General features: G+C 38.7%; 1 protein-coding gene across 1 annotated transcript; it reads left to right on the forward strand.

Moving 5' to 3' along the window:
• Window positions 1-932: 932 nt before the first annotated feature.
• LOC139132071 (cytoskeleton-associated protein 2-like) lies at window positions 933-14,915 on the forward strand. The gene is made up of 5 exons (XM_070698460.1): window positions 933-1,443; window positions 2,032-2,314; window positions 2,731-2,904; window positions 6,168-6,409; window positions 13,600-14,915. Exons 1-5 carry the CDS (start codon window positions 1,085-1,087, stop codon window positions 13,847-13,849), a joined length of 1,308 nt encoding a protein of 435 aa, XP_070554561.1. The 5' UTR covers window positions 933-1,084; the 3' UTR covers window positions 13,850-14,915.
• Window positions 14,916-15,609: the final 694 nt, after the last annotated feature.

The following is a 15,609-nucleotide window of genomic DNA, read 5'->3' on the forward strand; positions in this document are numbered from 1 at the left end:
TTTGACAACTTTGGAATTTACAAATGTTCAAATTACGTGTTTTACATAGGAAATATGGATTTCAGGAAATTATGCATGAAAAATTGATAAACCACTTAATAGTGATTTGAGATATATCAGTAAGCCATTCGACAATGAAAATTGTTCTATTTTTAATGGATTGTTATCTAACATTGAGATAAAGCATATGATAGTCATTTGCAAATAAACCCACAGACAAACATTTGGAGGGAAAACTATGTCATAAATATATCTCATTACCATATTTTTGCCGAAAGAAGCGACTATATACCTTGAGGTAGAAGACAAGTTGTCCTCCTGTCATCAGGTAAATGGTCAACTACCCTTTGGCACATAGTTCTTTGTTTGGGCAATATGTAATCATACTGCTTGAAAAAAATGAAGCCAAGTGGAGGATCTATGTTACTGTTTCAGGCAGCCTGTATTTTCTCATTTCAAAGCCAATCCTGATGATTTGTATGGCATTTTTTCAAAAACAAGTTGTCAATAACGTGTAGTCAATTGCCTATATGCAGAATGGTAATATGGGAAAATCTTATTAAATGTTGACAATGAGTTAAAAACAATTTTTGTTCCATAAACTTAGTTCCTTTTACGTGAAGTTGTCAAAGATTAAACCTTCTTAACTGATATTTTACATGTTTTTCCCTTGGTATTCCAGGAAAAAGTTGGAAAAGTGGCAGTTAGAGAAGGAACAAGCATCCACAACGAAAAAGAGAAAGCCTCCATGGAAAGGTGGTGGCGCTGTCACTCCCTGCACAGCAGCAGACTCTTCAAGCAAGACAAAAAGTACATCCATGATGTTAGGCTCTACTGTGAAAACTGCCAGTGCATCAAAGACATCGCTAACTCATGTGAATGAAAATAAGAAATCAAAGAAATCACTGTTTCAATGTGAAGTTCAACCAAAACAGAGTAAATCAGCAACTGACGTGAATGGTAACTGTGAAATGAACATGAGTGGCATCAAGGAAAATGTCACATCATTTGGTGATGCTTTGGAAGATGTTACAAGAACTGAAGAATTCTCAGCAGATGAACAGTTAGTGAGCATTGGATATGTATGGGCCAATGCTCACAGGGCAAAGCATGCGAGAAAACATGCAGTGAGGTTTCAGACAAGTCCCGTCAGAAGGAGTCCTCGATTGCAGAAATTGAAACAGCAAGCCTTTGCAGCTGCTATCTCAGATCCCAGTACAAACAGCACTACTGCCAGCTTAGATCCCAGTACAAACAGCACTACTGCCAGCTCAGATCCCAGTACAAACAGCACTACTGCCAGCTAGATCCCAGTACAAACATTACTACTGCCAGCTTAGATCCCAGTACAAACAGCACTACTGCCAGCTCAGATCCCAGTACAAACACTGGTTCAAGCATTACTACTGGACTGGATTACAGAAACAAAGACCTTGACATGAGGTAGGGAATGACACACTGATTTTACATGCAGTGGTAGTGTCATGAATTAACGTTGGTAGAGAGGGTTTTGCCATATTCAGAAGTTCATGTTGAAGAAACAGGGAAATTTATTGTTGAAATAACTTAAAAGTACAACAAATATTAAGTTTTGTGATTACACTTCAAAGGGACAAAGTCTGCCATTTTTCATGAATTTTGTTTGATACGAGATACTACTTATATTGTTTGACATGTTGTAAGATACTGAATGAATGGGTGACCATGCATATATTCGAGCCCGGTTTTAGACAAATTAAATGAAACCATCGGAGAAAATGAATTAATGGTCATGACCATTAATTCATTTTCGCCATTGTTTCACTTATTGTGTCTAAAACTGGGGTTGAATATATACATGAGAAGAGAAAGAGTGGAAAAGATGTATACCCAAAAACTTACCAATCGATGACTTAAAAATGATTACAGTACCATTTTGAAACTTGAGACAAATGATAAGGATATTGTCTTTGGCTACAGTCAAACCACTGTCAGGCAAGGTGTGATTCCAAGATATGACTATTGTTGCTTGATCTTTTACTGGTTTCACAGCCAACGGTTGGAGCTGTGGTTGGCAGCCAAAGGGAAGACTCCCTCTACTGTCAGGACTGCGATAAAACACACAAAAGAGTGTGACCATCCAAAACAGGAAAAGGTGAAGTCACGACGCAGCATGCCAGCTACATGCACACAACCCATAGAAACAGATGAACCTGTAGTGTACAGCAAAGAAGCAGAGGACGTTGACCTGATTGATGCAAAGCATCATGGTAAAAGTAGAGTAACAACACTGATGGAGGATATGTTAACAGACTGCCTGACCCTCCTGGATACAGTATGCATTCTTAAATTTGTGTTACATTTTGCTGTGATTTTATCAAAAAAACATTTGACATATACATGGTGACTATACTTTGTGTCAAGGCTGGCTCTATATGGTACTTTTAAACTTTTTGGAAGAATTGTAGCTCTCAGCTCAATATTGGCTTGGTTTAGTGTGAATTTCAGCATGAATATTATAAGTTGTCAGAAGTATTTTAGCCCATCTAGTCGACACATTATGTGAATAAATGCCTCAGATTTCTAGAAAGACTGACCAAATATCAATACATGGTATCAAATTTAGGATACATGTATATTTCTCTCAATAATTTGCACTTTTGATGTAACTTTGTGATTCTGAAATGTTTGTTCCTAAATGCTGCACTTTTTTACAATGGCATGCACTTTTGATTCTTAATTCGATTGTAGGACTGCCCTGTTGACAATATGAAGCAATGGCTTTCTGATGCTTGTGGCAGAAATCCACGCATCTTACAATGTGCAAAATACTGGATTTGTAAAGCTAGGATGGCAGCACTGGAAGGCAGAAGTCAGGACGATATCATAGAGTGCTATGAGCTTGCTGTTCAACATGGTGCCCAGGTCAGTAAGAGCGCCCTCTATTGCCAACGTTTTTCAATTGACAATTTAAAGGTCTGGTGAAATGCCCATGTTGCAAAATCACAGAAATACTGTTGATGGTCTATAAAACAGTTACATTCATTTCTTTTTTCGTTTAGCGCGCGTGATTATGAAATATGGCAAAAGAAAAATGCAATGTGGCCGTGTCCCCCGAGCCTCTCCAGTCGACTTTTTTCGGCTTTCCGAAGTTTGCCCGACGCCGTATCTCATAACGGCAAGTAAAGTATTTCACACCTCCGTAAGCTCCCTACGGGGGGGGTAACTTCTAGGGTTTCCGCTTACATGATCAGGACAGTGTCCTCCTTCACTATGGAAGAACGTTGTTCTTTTGGTGGCTGTGACAGCGGCAAGAACATGAACGGCTCAACTGTAAACTTTTTCAAGTTCCCGTCAAGTGTTGAGTGTTTGAACCATTATGTGCTTGTCTCTGCTGGTTCGTACGATCGGCCACGGTCCCTAGGCTGAGCCTGCCTCGCTACTCGCTACACAGAAGGTTGGGACCGCAATGCAAATCAACAGCATGAACAGCAACACTGAATGTTGAGACTACCATTAAAACGAACAACAACACGGAACGTAGAGATCGCGATACAAATCATGGAGGTAGAGTCCTCCTTGATACAAATCGACAGCAACACGGAACGCGTCGTTGGGACAGCAATTAATCGAAGAACAACGGGGAATACCACGATGCAAATCGACCGCAACATGAAATGTTGAAGACCGTGATTAAAATGCACAATACAGAGCATCTAGTCCGCAATGTAAATCAACTGCGCAACACCGAACCTTGTTGCCTCGATTAAAATGCGTATGTCTGAAGTTTCAATTCTCGCGAGCGAGCGTTGCTGTGCCCGCTGTACACTAGACAAAATGACGTCAAATTTATCGCGAGAGGCTCGATTGCTGTGTCTAAGTTTCAATTCTCGCGAGAGCCATTTATGCATGCTGTACACTAGACTAAATGACGTCAAATCTCTCGCGAGACTTGGCTCGATTGCAAATACGTACGACGGAAAGAACGCAATAATACGGAAGTAGACACAGTTTTTGCGAATCGCTGAGAGAGAAGCGCAGATTAAACAAAAGACTAAAAAACCCACGTTTTTTCTTTATTTTACCATATTTTTAAAACAAAAATCAGTTTCGCCGCTGTGGCGAATTAGGATCGATTTTTTTTCGCCACTTCAGATTTCGATTCGCATTGGCGAACGTGGCAAATGGGCAGCGCGAACAGTGTTTTGTTAGCGGATACCGGGCAGAGATAAGGCGGCGTTGGACCGCTATTCGATGTAAATGAACACACCTGTGACGTCACAGACGGCCAACCATTATCCCCGCTATGGGCGTGACCTGAGTGTCGCAAAATGACCCCATGAAAGCCGCGCATAGAAATATCAAAAAAATTAACACTTGCGCGTACTTTTAGGTTGCAATTCTGTTGCGAGTGTAATAGTATTGACCCCCTGGAAGATATTCATCACACGAACGGGACCATTTCACCAGACCTTTAAAGGTCTGGTGAAATGCCCATGTTGCAAAATCACAGAAGAAATACAGTTGATGGTCTATAAAAACAGTTACATTCATTTCTTTTTTCGTTTAGCGCGCGTGATTATGAAATATGGCAAAAGAAAAATGCAATGTGGGCGTGTCCCCCGAGCCTCTCCAGTCGACTTTTTTCGGCTTTCCGAAGTTTGCCCGACGCCGTATCTCATAACGGGAAGAAAAGTAATTCACACCTCTGTAAGCTCCCTACGGAGGGTAACTTCTAGGATTTCCGCCTACATGATCAGGACAGTGTCCTCCTTCACTATGGGAGAACGTTGTTCTTTTGGTGGCTGTCACAGCGGCAAGAACATGAACGGCTCAACTGTAAACTTTTTCAAGTTCCCGTCAAGTGTTGAGTGTTTGAACCATAATGTGCTTGTCTCTGCTGGTTCGTACGATCGGCCATGGTCCCTCGGCTGAGCCTGCCTCGCTACTCGCTACACAGAAGGTTGGGACCGCAAAGCAAATCAACAGCATGAACAGCAACACTGAATGTTGAGACTACCATTAAAACGAACAACAACACGGAACGTTGAGATCGCGATACAAATCGTGGAGGTAGAGTCCTCCATGATACAAATCGACAGCAACACAGGAACGCGTCGTTGGACGGCAATTAAATTGAAGAACAACAGGGAATGCCGGACCACGAGGACCGCGATGCAAATCGACCGCAACATGGAATGTTGAAGACCGTGATTAAAATGCACAACACAGAACATCCTAGACCCAATGTAAATCATTGCAACACCGAACCTTGTTGCCTCGATTAAAATGCGTATGTCTGCTATGTATAGCAAAAATTTTAATTCTCGCGAGCGAGCGTCCTATGCCCGCTGTACACTAGACAAAATGACGTCAATTTATCGCGAGGGCTCGATTGCGTGTGTGTAAGTTTCACTTCTCGCGAGAGCTATTTATGCATGCTGTACACCACTAGACTAAATGACGTCAAATCTCTCGCGAGACTTGGCTCGATTGCAAATACGTACGACGGAAAGAACGCAATGATATACGGAAGTAGACACAGTTTTTGGGAATCGCCGAGAGAGAAGCGCAGATTAAACAAAAGACTAAAAAACCCACGTGTTTTCTTTATTTTACCATATTTTTTAAACAAAAATCAGTGTCGCCGCTGTGGCGAATTAGGATCGATTTTTTTTTCGCCACTTCGGATTTCGATTCGCATTGGCGAACGTGGCAAATGGGCAGCGCGAACAGTGTTTTGTTAGCGGATACCGGGCAGAGATAAGGCGGCGTTGGACCGCTATTCGATGTAAATGAACACACCAGTGACGTCACAGACGGCCAACCATTATCCCCGCTATGGGCGTGACCTGAGTGTTGCAAAATGACCCCATGAAAGCCGCGCAAAGAAATATCAAAAAAATTAACACTTGCGCGTACTTTTAGGTTGCAATTCTGTTACGAGTGTAATAGTATTGACCCCCTGGAAGATATTCAGTCACACGAACGGGACCATTTCACCAGACCTTTAAAGGATCCATAACCATAGACAGTCCATGGTATCAGCTTACATGTATTTATAAGCAGGCAATAAGTGAATGAAACTCTCAGCTAATGACGATTCAATAAAGAAACAGATTTTTCCAGTTCACAAATCGGTGATGAGAAGTGGTGTAAAGCAAAATATATTTTGAACAAACTTTCAGCCAATCGAAGAAATCAGATCTGCTTTAGAGGAATTTGTTGGTGCGCCCTCACCTTTCTGGCATGATGGAAACAAGCCTGATGTGGCTCTCCCATCATCCAGTGACACAGAGATGGATCTCGTATCCAAGGAATTATCAGGAATGGGATACAGAGAATTGCATAACAACAAAATGGAGACTGAAATGTCAGCATCATCGTCTAATATCCGGTACTGTGTCAGCAAAACACCACTGTTTAATAGGTAAGCTGTCCAAGCAAACACTGAAGCTGTCAACTCTTTAGAAGTTAATTTTCAACCTTGAAGTAGCGTAGACTTATCAAAAGGGGTAGTATTTATAAGTTAATTAAGACTGGCTCAACATTGTGTGTGTTGGCAGTTTCTTACATTTTTTCATTAACCCTTATCTCGCCAGCTGGTATCACTTCCCCATCTGCAAAGACAGCAAAAAGCAGTGTTATGCCAAAACCATTTATATTTTCACCCACTTGACATGGTATTTTATAGCTGACTTAGTCTGTAAAATCATATTTACAGTATCTATAGTTTCAGGGGCTTCAGATGTTCAAATCTTTGTTGAAATGTAAACACATTGGACTGACATACCATGTCTAACTGGTTCTGACCAGATGGTGAAATATGGATTGCAATATGGCTATCTGCATGTTACTAAACCTATTGAGTTACTGTGGTAGACTTTCTGATTTGGACAAACCAGTTGCTGATTTACAAAAGTTGCAATACTAAATACCAGTCAAGGCATACTACAATTAATACAAAATCATTGTAAAAAGTCAAGGCGCTGCAAAGATCACATTTACAAACATTATCACAGTACTATGGTATCGGGTCAAGTCAGACAAAACACCATATTCATGTTTGTCTTAACAACACAGGTCTGTCAACAATTTATATTCATCTTAGCAAGAACTGTCTGTGAAAATTGTAATTATGTATGTTTGCATGGTCTGCTAATGATCAGATTTCTTAAAATAAGTTACATCAGGCATGTTAATGCATACTGGTTTTAAACCAAGGTGACCTGATATGGAGAGATTAACCTGGTTGGGGGAGTTAAATTGAGTATGTATCAGATCATTTTGTTGTTGTAAATTCAAGCTCAATATTTTACTTTTGTAATATTGGAATTTTTCACTTGTAAGGAAAATATATTTGGTACGGTATTAAAGATTGACTGTTTTATTTTCATGCAAGATCAGAGACCTTGGAACATTATTACATATGAAGCAAGAGCAGACTACTTGTACATTCACAACAAACAGTAAATGTGCATGTATGAAAACGGCAATTACAAAAATATTCTCAGTTGTTTGTAAATATGAAACCCTACTACGGTAAATAGTCAAAAATTTGCATTTATTTGCATTGCAGTATTGGCAATTGAGTCCTGCGCTGGTTCACCGAACAGTAACATGTTTGCTTGTGTAGTAAAACTGCAGAGCATAAAAAACTGACAGAAACATCAATGTTATGTCTGGACTTTGGACTTGATTTGAACTTGAGCTGATAAGATCTGGCATGAATCCTGGGTCAATAGCTCGATGTTTCCTCAATGCTATTGAATCTGTTGAGAGACAAGGAAAGTTTTAAAGATTGTATTAATGGCTGTAAAGGAATTAAGAATGTTAAAGATTGTATTAATGGCTGTACAGGAATTAATACCTTGACTACAAAGATCCATTTGAAAGGTCTGTGAAATTTTTTATGAAAAAGACAAGTTGGTCACCACTGAAAACAAACGCCCATCATTTATCTTGTTTGTCATATTTTATTGAAATAATAACAATTACAATCAGACATGCCTGGTTTGATGCACAGAGTGTTTTCCATGCTGATACAGTTCCTGAGAGCAATGAAGTTCAGCAGACATTTGGTGCAGGGTTGGCATTTCTTGCGTGGACTCCAATGGAGGGAGAATGTACCCTCAAGGCATTTTGTACAGATAGTATCAGAACCATAACCACACGGCTTGGATACTTCACTGCCTGGTGGACACAGTCTACATGGCTGATAGGATCTGATTATCTGTGAGCCATTACCATCATGGAGACTGTACTGACTTTGTGATCTTCTGAGAGATTCAGACTATGAATAAAAATGATAGTGAAACAAGTGTAGATATTTTGTTAGCCTTACATGTAATAATTTCAAACTGAGGAAATATTGAATAAAACAAACAAACGAAATACATGGCGGCAATATGCATTGGAATTTATACTGCACCACTTAAATGGAAAGTGTTCTGTAAAAAGCCAGACAAAATTGATAGATATACAACAGAAAAATAGCTATAGAATGGTTGAAAAGCATTCCAAACTTGAAGAAGTAAAGGCAAGAAAGCAAGCAAAGAAGTGTTACAATCCACTAAACCAATAGAACTAAGTGAAACAATAATATGACTGTAAAGAAATTAAAACATACCAGAGGTGTAATAAATATATTTAAAGCATATACTGTTCAAGGCTGGCCTTTTAAGTTCTAGGTGAGTTTCACCTACTCTGCCTAAGGGATGCAAAGATACAGTTTAGCATAAACAAGAGGCATTCAAGTACAAGTATCAGACTTGATCAATGAGGAATCTGTCTCATTTTATTGTAAACATTTGAACATACATATTTTATATGAACATACACATCCTAAAATATATATACCAGTGTTTTTGCTAAGGTTTGGGTATATGAGATAGATGGTTTAGGAACCCTGGTACCATTTCTGTAGTCCCTAATCTCATTGCATTGATATTCTGAGGGAACCCTGGTACCATTTCTGTAGTCACTAGTCAAATGCATTGATATACTGAGGGAACCCTAGTACCATTTCTGTAGTCCCTAATCTCATTGCATTGATATTCTGAGGGAACCCTGGTACCATTTCTGTAGTCCCTAATCTCATTGCATTGATATTCTGAGGGAACCCTGGTACCATTTCTGTAGTCCCAATCTCATTGCATTGATATTCTGAGGAAACCCTGGTACCATTTCTGTAGTCCCTAATTTCATTGCATTGATATTCTGAGGGAACCCTGGTACAATTTCTGTAGTCCCTAATCTCATTGCATTGATATTCTGAGGGAACCCTGGTACCATTTCTGTAGTCCCTAATCTCATTGCATTGATATTCTGAGGGAACCCTGGTACCATTTCTGTAGTCCCTAATCTCATTGCATTGATATTCTGAGGGAACCCTGGTACCATTTCTGTAGTCCCTAATTTCATTGCATTGATATTCTGAGGGAACCCTGGTACCATTTCTGTAGTCCCTAATTTCATTGCATTGAAATTCTGAGGGAACCTTGGTCATATTTTTGTAGTCCCTAATCTCATTGCATTGATATTCTGAGGGAACCCTGGTACCATGACAAGGGAACCGCAGTTAAAATTTACCCAGGTACCGCCCTAATTAAACACAGTATACATACCAATACATGTACACAGATACATAAATACTACTTTGTACATGTTGGTATACTGTATATCATACAAACATACATACATGAACATGTTTATATATATATATATATATATATATATATATATATATATATATATATATATATATATATATATATATATATATGTATACATACAGTGTTCTCCCCAGGATTTTGTTAAAAGAGGGCGAAGACGTGGTGCGAAGCACCACAAGTGACCGCGTCAGCGGCCGTGGGGGGGAGGTCAGGAGGTGTCCCCCCTCCTGCCATTGGAGCCTTTGAAAAACAGAGATTAAAATAGTGTTATTTGGTGGCACTTGGGGAGTATTTTTCAGATTTTTTTCATATAAAAAAGCTCAAAGGAAAAGAAATCTGAGACAGTGTTCAATAACTTTTATTCCAGTTCACTGATTTCAATGAAGATTATATTTTTTGAAAACGAAAACATAGCGACAGACATACATTTATTCATCGATGTCAAAATTATCACCATAACACTTACGCTTATGTGTTGTCAGCCTGATACACGTACATGTCCGACCGAGTCTAATAATAGGTCGTCTTGCTTTGGGAAGGAATACACAAGCGAAATTCTAACCTCCTATAAAAACTTCAGAGTACTCTGCTGTCCTTGGTTACCCTCAGTTCCTAGGCATGTTTACTCAGCTAAGTCGGTTACCTAATGCACGGCCCCTATGGAGGGACTGACCGTGGCTAACGTTACGGCCTGTGCCATGCAAATATGGCTGCCATCAATCACCGTCCCTCCACCCACGAGGGAGGAGGGACGGTGCATCAATGAATGAGTTGCACATGGGCTTATGATCTCGGATGACATCACAAACTCGCGAGATTTGCAAGATCGATGAGAATTACGTTTGCAGCCTGCAGGATTGACGCTCAAGCTTGCATTTTGTAAATCACTGTCAACTTTTTTTCCCCCGTACATTTTATTGTTTTATTTTTCAAAAAAATAAATCTTTTCATTTCTGGCAAGGGGGCGCTCGGAATTTACAAGAGGGCGCCACGCCCCTGTTACCTTATTCAGGGAGAACACTGTATATATATATATACACGTACATAAATACATACGCGTACATAATAAATACATACATTCATACCTAGGTACATACATAAATATTTACAAATATGTGTATATACATACCATACATACATACAAACATGTATCGTATATGCATGCATACACACATACATACATACATACATGCACAGACATACATATATACATACATACCCACATGCATGCATACATATGTACGTACATACTTTCACATTCGTACATACATACACACACACATAAACATACATGCATCAAAATATCAGTTACTGGCTCTTAAAAACACCTACACACAAACCCATACTGGTACACATACATACATGCATACACAAAAACACATCTAAAATTGACAATACATGCTGTTACATATTTCAGTTAAACCTGCATAGAATTTTTAAAATCAGACAAACCACATCTTAGAAGTATTTACATAAATGAAATTTAAATATGCATACATACGTGTAGCACCATAAAGCAATATGTTTCATGTAACACAGGATGCTAATGTCTACCACATTATAACTACAGAAAACTGTACAAAAAAAAAGGAAACCTGTTTTGGGAAGAGAGATTGAAATTGCAGCTATTGAAGTATTATGACTTATAGGCACTTTGGTAGACAGAAAGACAGAAGAACAAGGTGGAATCAGTTTACCTGACAAAATCCCAACAATATTACAGTGAATATCATCTTGGTCATGACATTACAATGTCTGTATGTCAGTTTTGTTCCAATGATTTGTGTGACTATGAAGAAATATGACGTTTGCATGCAATGCACGTTAGAAACCCTGGGTGTCATGGGACTCAGAGTGGGCTGTTGGTAGTTAGGGAAGTACCAGTCTTTCAGTTTCACGTGCCATTGTCATGACATCAGGATTTCTTTTTAGCTCCCATAGCCATATGTATATATGGCAATGGAAGCTATTCTTATAGGCTAGGGAAATGTCTGTATGTCTGTACGTCTGTATGTCTGTATGTCTGTATGTCTGTCCGTCAACATCAAAAACTCCAAAACCGCTGTACATTTCATCTTGATATTTGATGTGTACACGGATGATGGGCTGTAGATGAGATTTTGTTCAAATGAAGTTGTCATTGCCAAAAATATGCAAATTAAGTGAAAAAATGTAAAAACAGTCAAAATTGAAAAAACTCAATAACCACTGAGCAGATTACATGAAAAATTAGCATGTAAGTACTTTGGGCTGACATGAAATGATTGTGCACATCTGGGTCAGTATCTTGGACTTGCTATTTTTCATGAATTTTTTTGTAATTTTCTCCCATTTTTGGTCAAAAAATCTCCTGCTCTGAAACCACAAGTCCGATTGATTTGAAACTTGGTATGGAAGTGCATAGAAGTGACCTTTCCCAAATTTGGGCAAATCGTGGTGAAATTTGCATATTTTTAGTTTACACGTCCATAGACTCCCATGTATAAGGCAGATCTCCATAGACTCCCATGTATAAGGCCACGAAAAATAAAAATTTAGTTTCTCATCGTATTCATATTGCAAAAAGGATGCAGTGACACAATTTTTAGTCCCCACGGATGAAGTCCAGTGAGCTTATAGATTTGGTCATGTCCGTCTGTTCGTCTATCCGTGAGTCCATCCGTTCACGCAGATATCTCGGATATTTTGACAAAATGTCCTGTGACCTTGATGACCTTTGATCTCAAATATACATATTTGTCCATAACTCAGTAACCACAAGTGCTACCACCCTTCATATATGGTATGATGGGACAGCTTATGACGCCACATATTGTACCTCATTAATTATGCACATATCTAATTTGAGCGAGCCAATAGAGCAGAGGTCTGATTTTTGGTATATAGGGATAACTTAGCAAAACAATTTTTTGACAAAATGTCACATGACCTCGGTGACCTTTGACCTCAAATATACATATTTGTCCATAACTCAGTAACCACAAGTGCTACAGCCTTCATGTATGGTATGATGGAACACCTTATGACGCCACATATTGTACCTCATTAATTATGCGCATATCTAATTTTGAGCGAGCCAATAGAGCTAGAGGTCTGATTTTTGGTATATAGGGATAACTTAGCAATACAATTTTTTGACAAAATGTCACGTGACCTCGGTGACCTTTGACCTCAAATATACATATTTGTCCATAACTCAGTAACCACAAGTGCTACAGCCTTCATGTATGGTATGATGGGACACCTTATGACGCCACATATTTTACCTCATTAATTATGCACATATCTAATTTTGAGCGAGCCAATAGAGCTAGAGGTCTGATTTTTGGTATATAGGGATAACTTAGCAATACAATTTTTTTGACAAAATGTCACGTGACCTCGGTGACCTTTGACCTCAAATATACATATTTGTCCATAACTCAGTAACCACAAGTGCTACACCCTTCATGTATGATATGATGGGACAGCTTATGACGCCACATATTGTACCTCATTAATTATGCACATATCTAATTTTGAGCGAGCCAAGGTCTGATTTTTGGTATATAGGGATAACTTAGCAAAATGTTACGTGACCTCGTGACCTTTGACCTCAAATATACATACACTAAATAGTCCAGGATGGGAGCTACAGTGTCATTGACGCTATTTTTTTTTATTCAGTCATTTGATATTGTCCAATACATCTTGCGGATGTTTCTTATTTTTCTGGCGGCTTTCCATCACTTTATAAGTTCTTACCACATAAAATGAAAACCACTTTTTACCATATTATTTGACTAGCATTACTTAGTATTACTACCAGTAATGTTGTTTTAGTACTCCAATCACCATTATCTTCTGTAATGTGTTACTGAGAGAACTGGGTTTCATAAATTATAAAAATTCATTTCATAAATAATACAATTGCACTGAATATTATTTGTGTTTCATGTTTTTCAAGGATTCACAAAGTATTTGGAGAGAATGCAGCGATCACTCCAATATCCATTGTAACACCTGTACGTCGGTCAGTGAGATTGGAACAGTTGAGTGCCACAAAGCCACCTGGTTCATTCCAAAGCCATGATGTATGTGTGAGTTCACTTGGAGAGTTGCCCGTGGAAGAGATGGATGGCTTCATCTATAAACCAAATAAAACACTGCAAGCAGAGTTTGATGCTGTCATGGAGGTTGATGAGAAGCTTGGTTGAAAATCTTTCATTTCAAGTGATTTAAAAAAGTTGAATTTTTCCTGCAGTGCATGGATGAAATTAACATTGTAAATAAAAAAATTATAATTGGCACATTGCCAATGTGTCAGTTTCCTATAGTACTGTAATACTAGTATACTGTCATATGTTATAATGTATCCTATATGCATCACCCTCTGTTTGATAAGGTTATTAAGGGAACATTTTCCATTCAATATGTTAGTCACACAGTCTTTCACTTATCTTTCACTGAATTAGCATAATGTGACCAGTACTCCCCAGCGTTTCCGTTAACGCAAAATCGTGCGTATTTTACGCAAAATTGTTAGGAAATTCGCAAAAACAATAATGACTGCGTAAATTTATACGCATTGAGAAATGCTGCCCCGTGACACGGATGTACTTGGTCTGCACTACATTGCCTGAACGTGGTTCAACGCGGGACAAAAATAGAACACATGCACCTGCTTGCAAGTGACATTTATCATGATATTGCAACATTTTAGACTTTAGCAGACTGCAGCACTTTATGCAACATTGTATTTCATCATCACAAAGCATCATGTCAATTAGTTCTGTAAAGACAATAACACTACAGAATTTGATGCAAAAAATTTGAGAATTGATCGAGTCTACGTTGTTGGTGACACATTACGTCATTACGTTGCGTGTCAGGTGGAAAGTGTTTACGGGTGACGATTTAGACTCTGTCGGGTTGCATTCTTGAGAGGTACCGCTGGACTTTGATCAGTATCTGCTTTTTGTTGGCCCTTTGAAAACAGTAATTCCATAGTCAGAAAGTATTTTCTTTGAACATGAAGTTATATAGGCTGCTCATCGACCATGGATGCATTATGGCATTGCCAGCGTTCAGCTATGTATATCTTGAAGCCCCCCAGGTTATTGTTTGTTTGTTAACAGAGCATGCGCATTACAGGAAAAAAAACCCAAGTTCTACAGAACAGACTGCCCAACTCACTTCAGATACCGATTCCTACCGTATGCATTTTTATACATTTTACGCATATAAAAACTCAGTTGCGTAAAATCGTACGCAAGTTTTGAAATTGTAACGGAAAACGCTGACTCCCTAAGTCCATTGATTTTAGCACCCACCATACAGGGTGTGTGTGTGAGTGTGTGCAATGTAAAACCATTGATTAGAAATAAACACACCATATGGTGTTCCTAAAGAGTCCGAGTATAGGCATTCTTGACAAGTGTCAAGTTTTCCATCCCTCGGTTTCAATCTAACCTATTATATCGATGATTTTGGTTTAATCCTATTGCTTTCAATAATTAGATTAGACCTGTACAAAATAAAACACGTGTGAAAGGATAATTGTTCATTATACATTCCCATTTATTGTAACAGTGTGTGTGATTAACTTTCTTTGCCAATTATTTACAGACACATTGTGTCTGCTCTTAGGGTACCTGCATGATGTTTTCCTTGACATCGTACATGTTTCTCATGCTGTGTATACAACTTTGGTATATAGGGCACTGCAATCAAAAAGGAAAGTGGTGTAGTAAAAACGTCAATGTGAATCCGTTGAATTGTCACTGCAGGAAGTACCAGTGTTTATAACAATGTAATGTTTCTGTTTAACACTGTCATGTTACTGTTTACAAAAACTGGTCTGAGTTCATGATGCAGAAATTATCTCCTTTTCATGACACAATTATTGTACAACTAAGTGTCAATATGTAATCTAAGTATCAATATTCTTGGCTAGCATTTCAACCAAAACATTAAC

The sequence above is a fragment of the Ptychodera flava genome, chromosome 4, assembly GCF_041260155.1.
Source record: "Ptychodera flava strain L36383 chromosome 4, AS_Pfla_20210202, whole genome shotgun sequence".
Taxonomy (NCBI): Eukaryota; Metazoa; Hemichordata; class Enteropneusta; family Ptychoderidae; genus Ptychodera; species Ptychodera flava.

Excerpts from the sequence above, each read along its gene's own strand:
- LOC139132071 (XM_070698460.1), top strand. The coding sequence starts at position 1,085 with ATGGGCCAATGCTCACAGGGCAAAGCATGCGAGAAAACATGCAGTGAG. Across the intron at positions 2,905-6,167 it reads CTGTTCAACATGGTGCCCAG|CCAATCGAAGAAATCAGATC; the intron begins GTCAGTAAGAGC and ends ACAAACTTTCAG. Across the intron at positions 6,410-13,599 it reads AAAACACCACTGTTTAATAG|GATTCACAAAGTATTTGGAG; the intron begins GTAAGCTGTCCA and ends ATGTTTTTCAAG.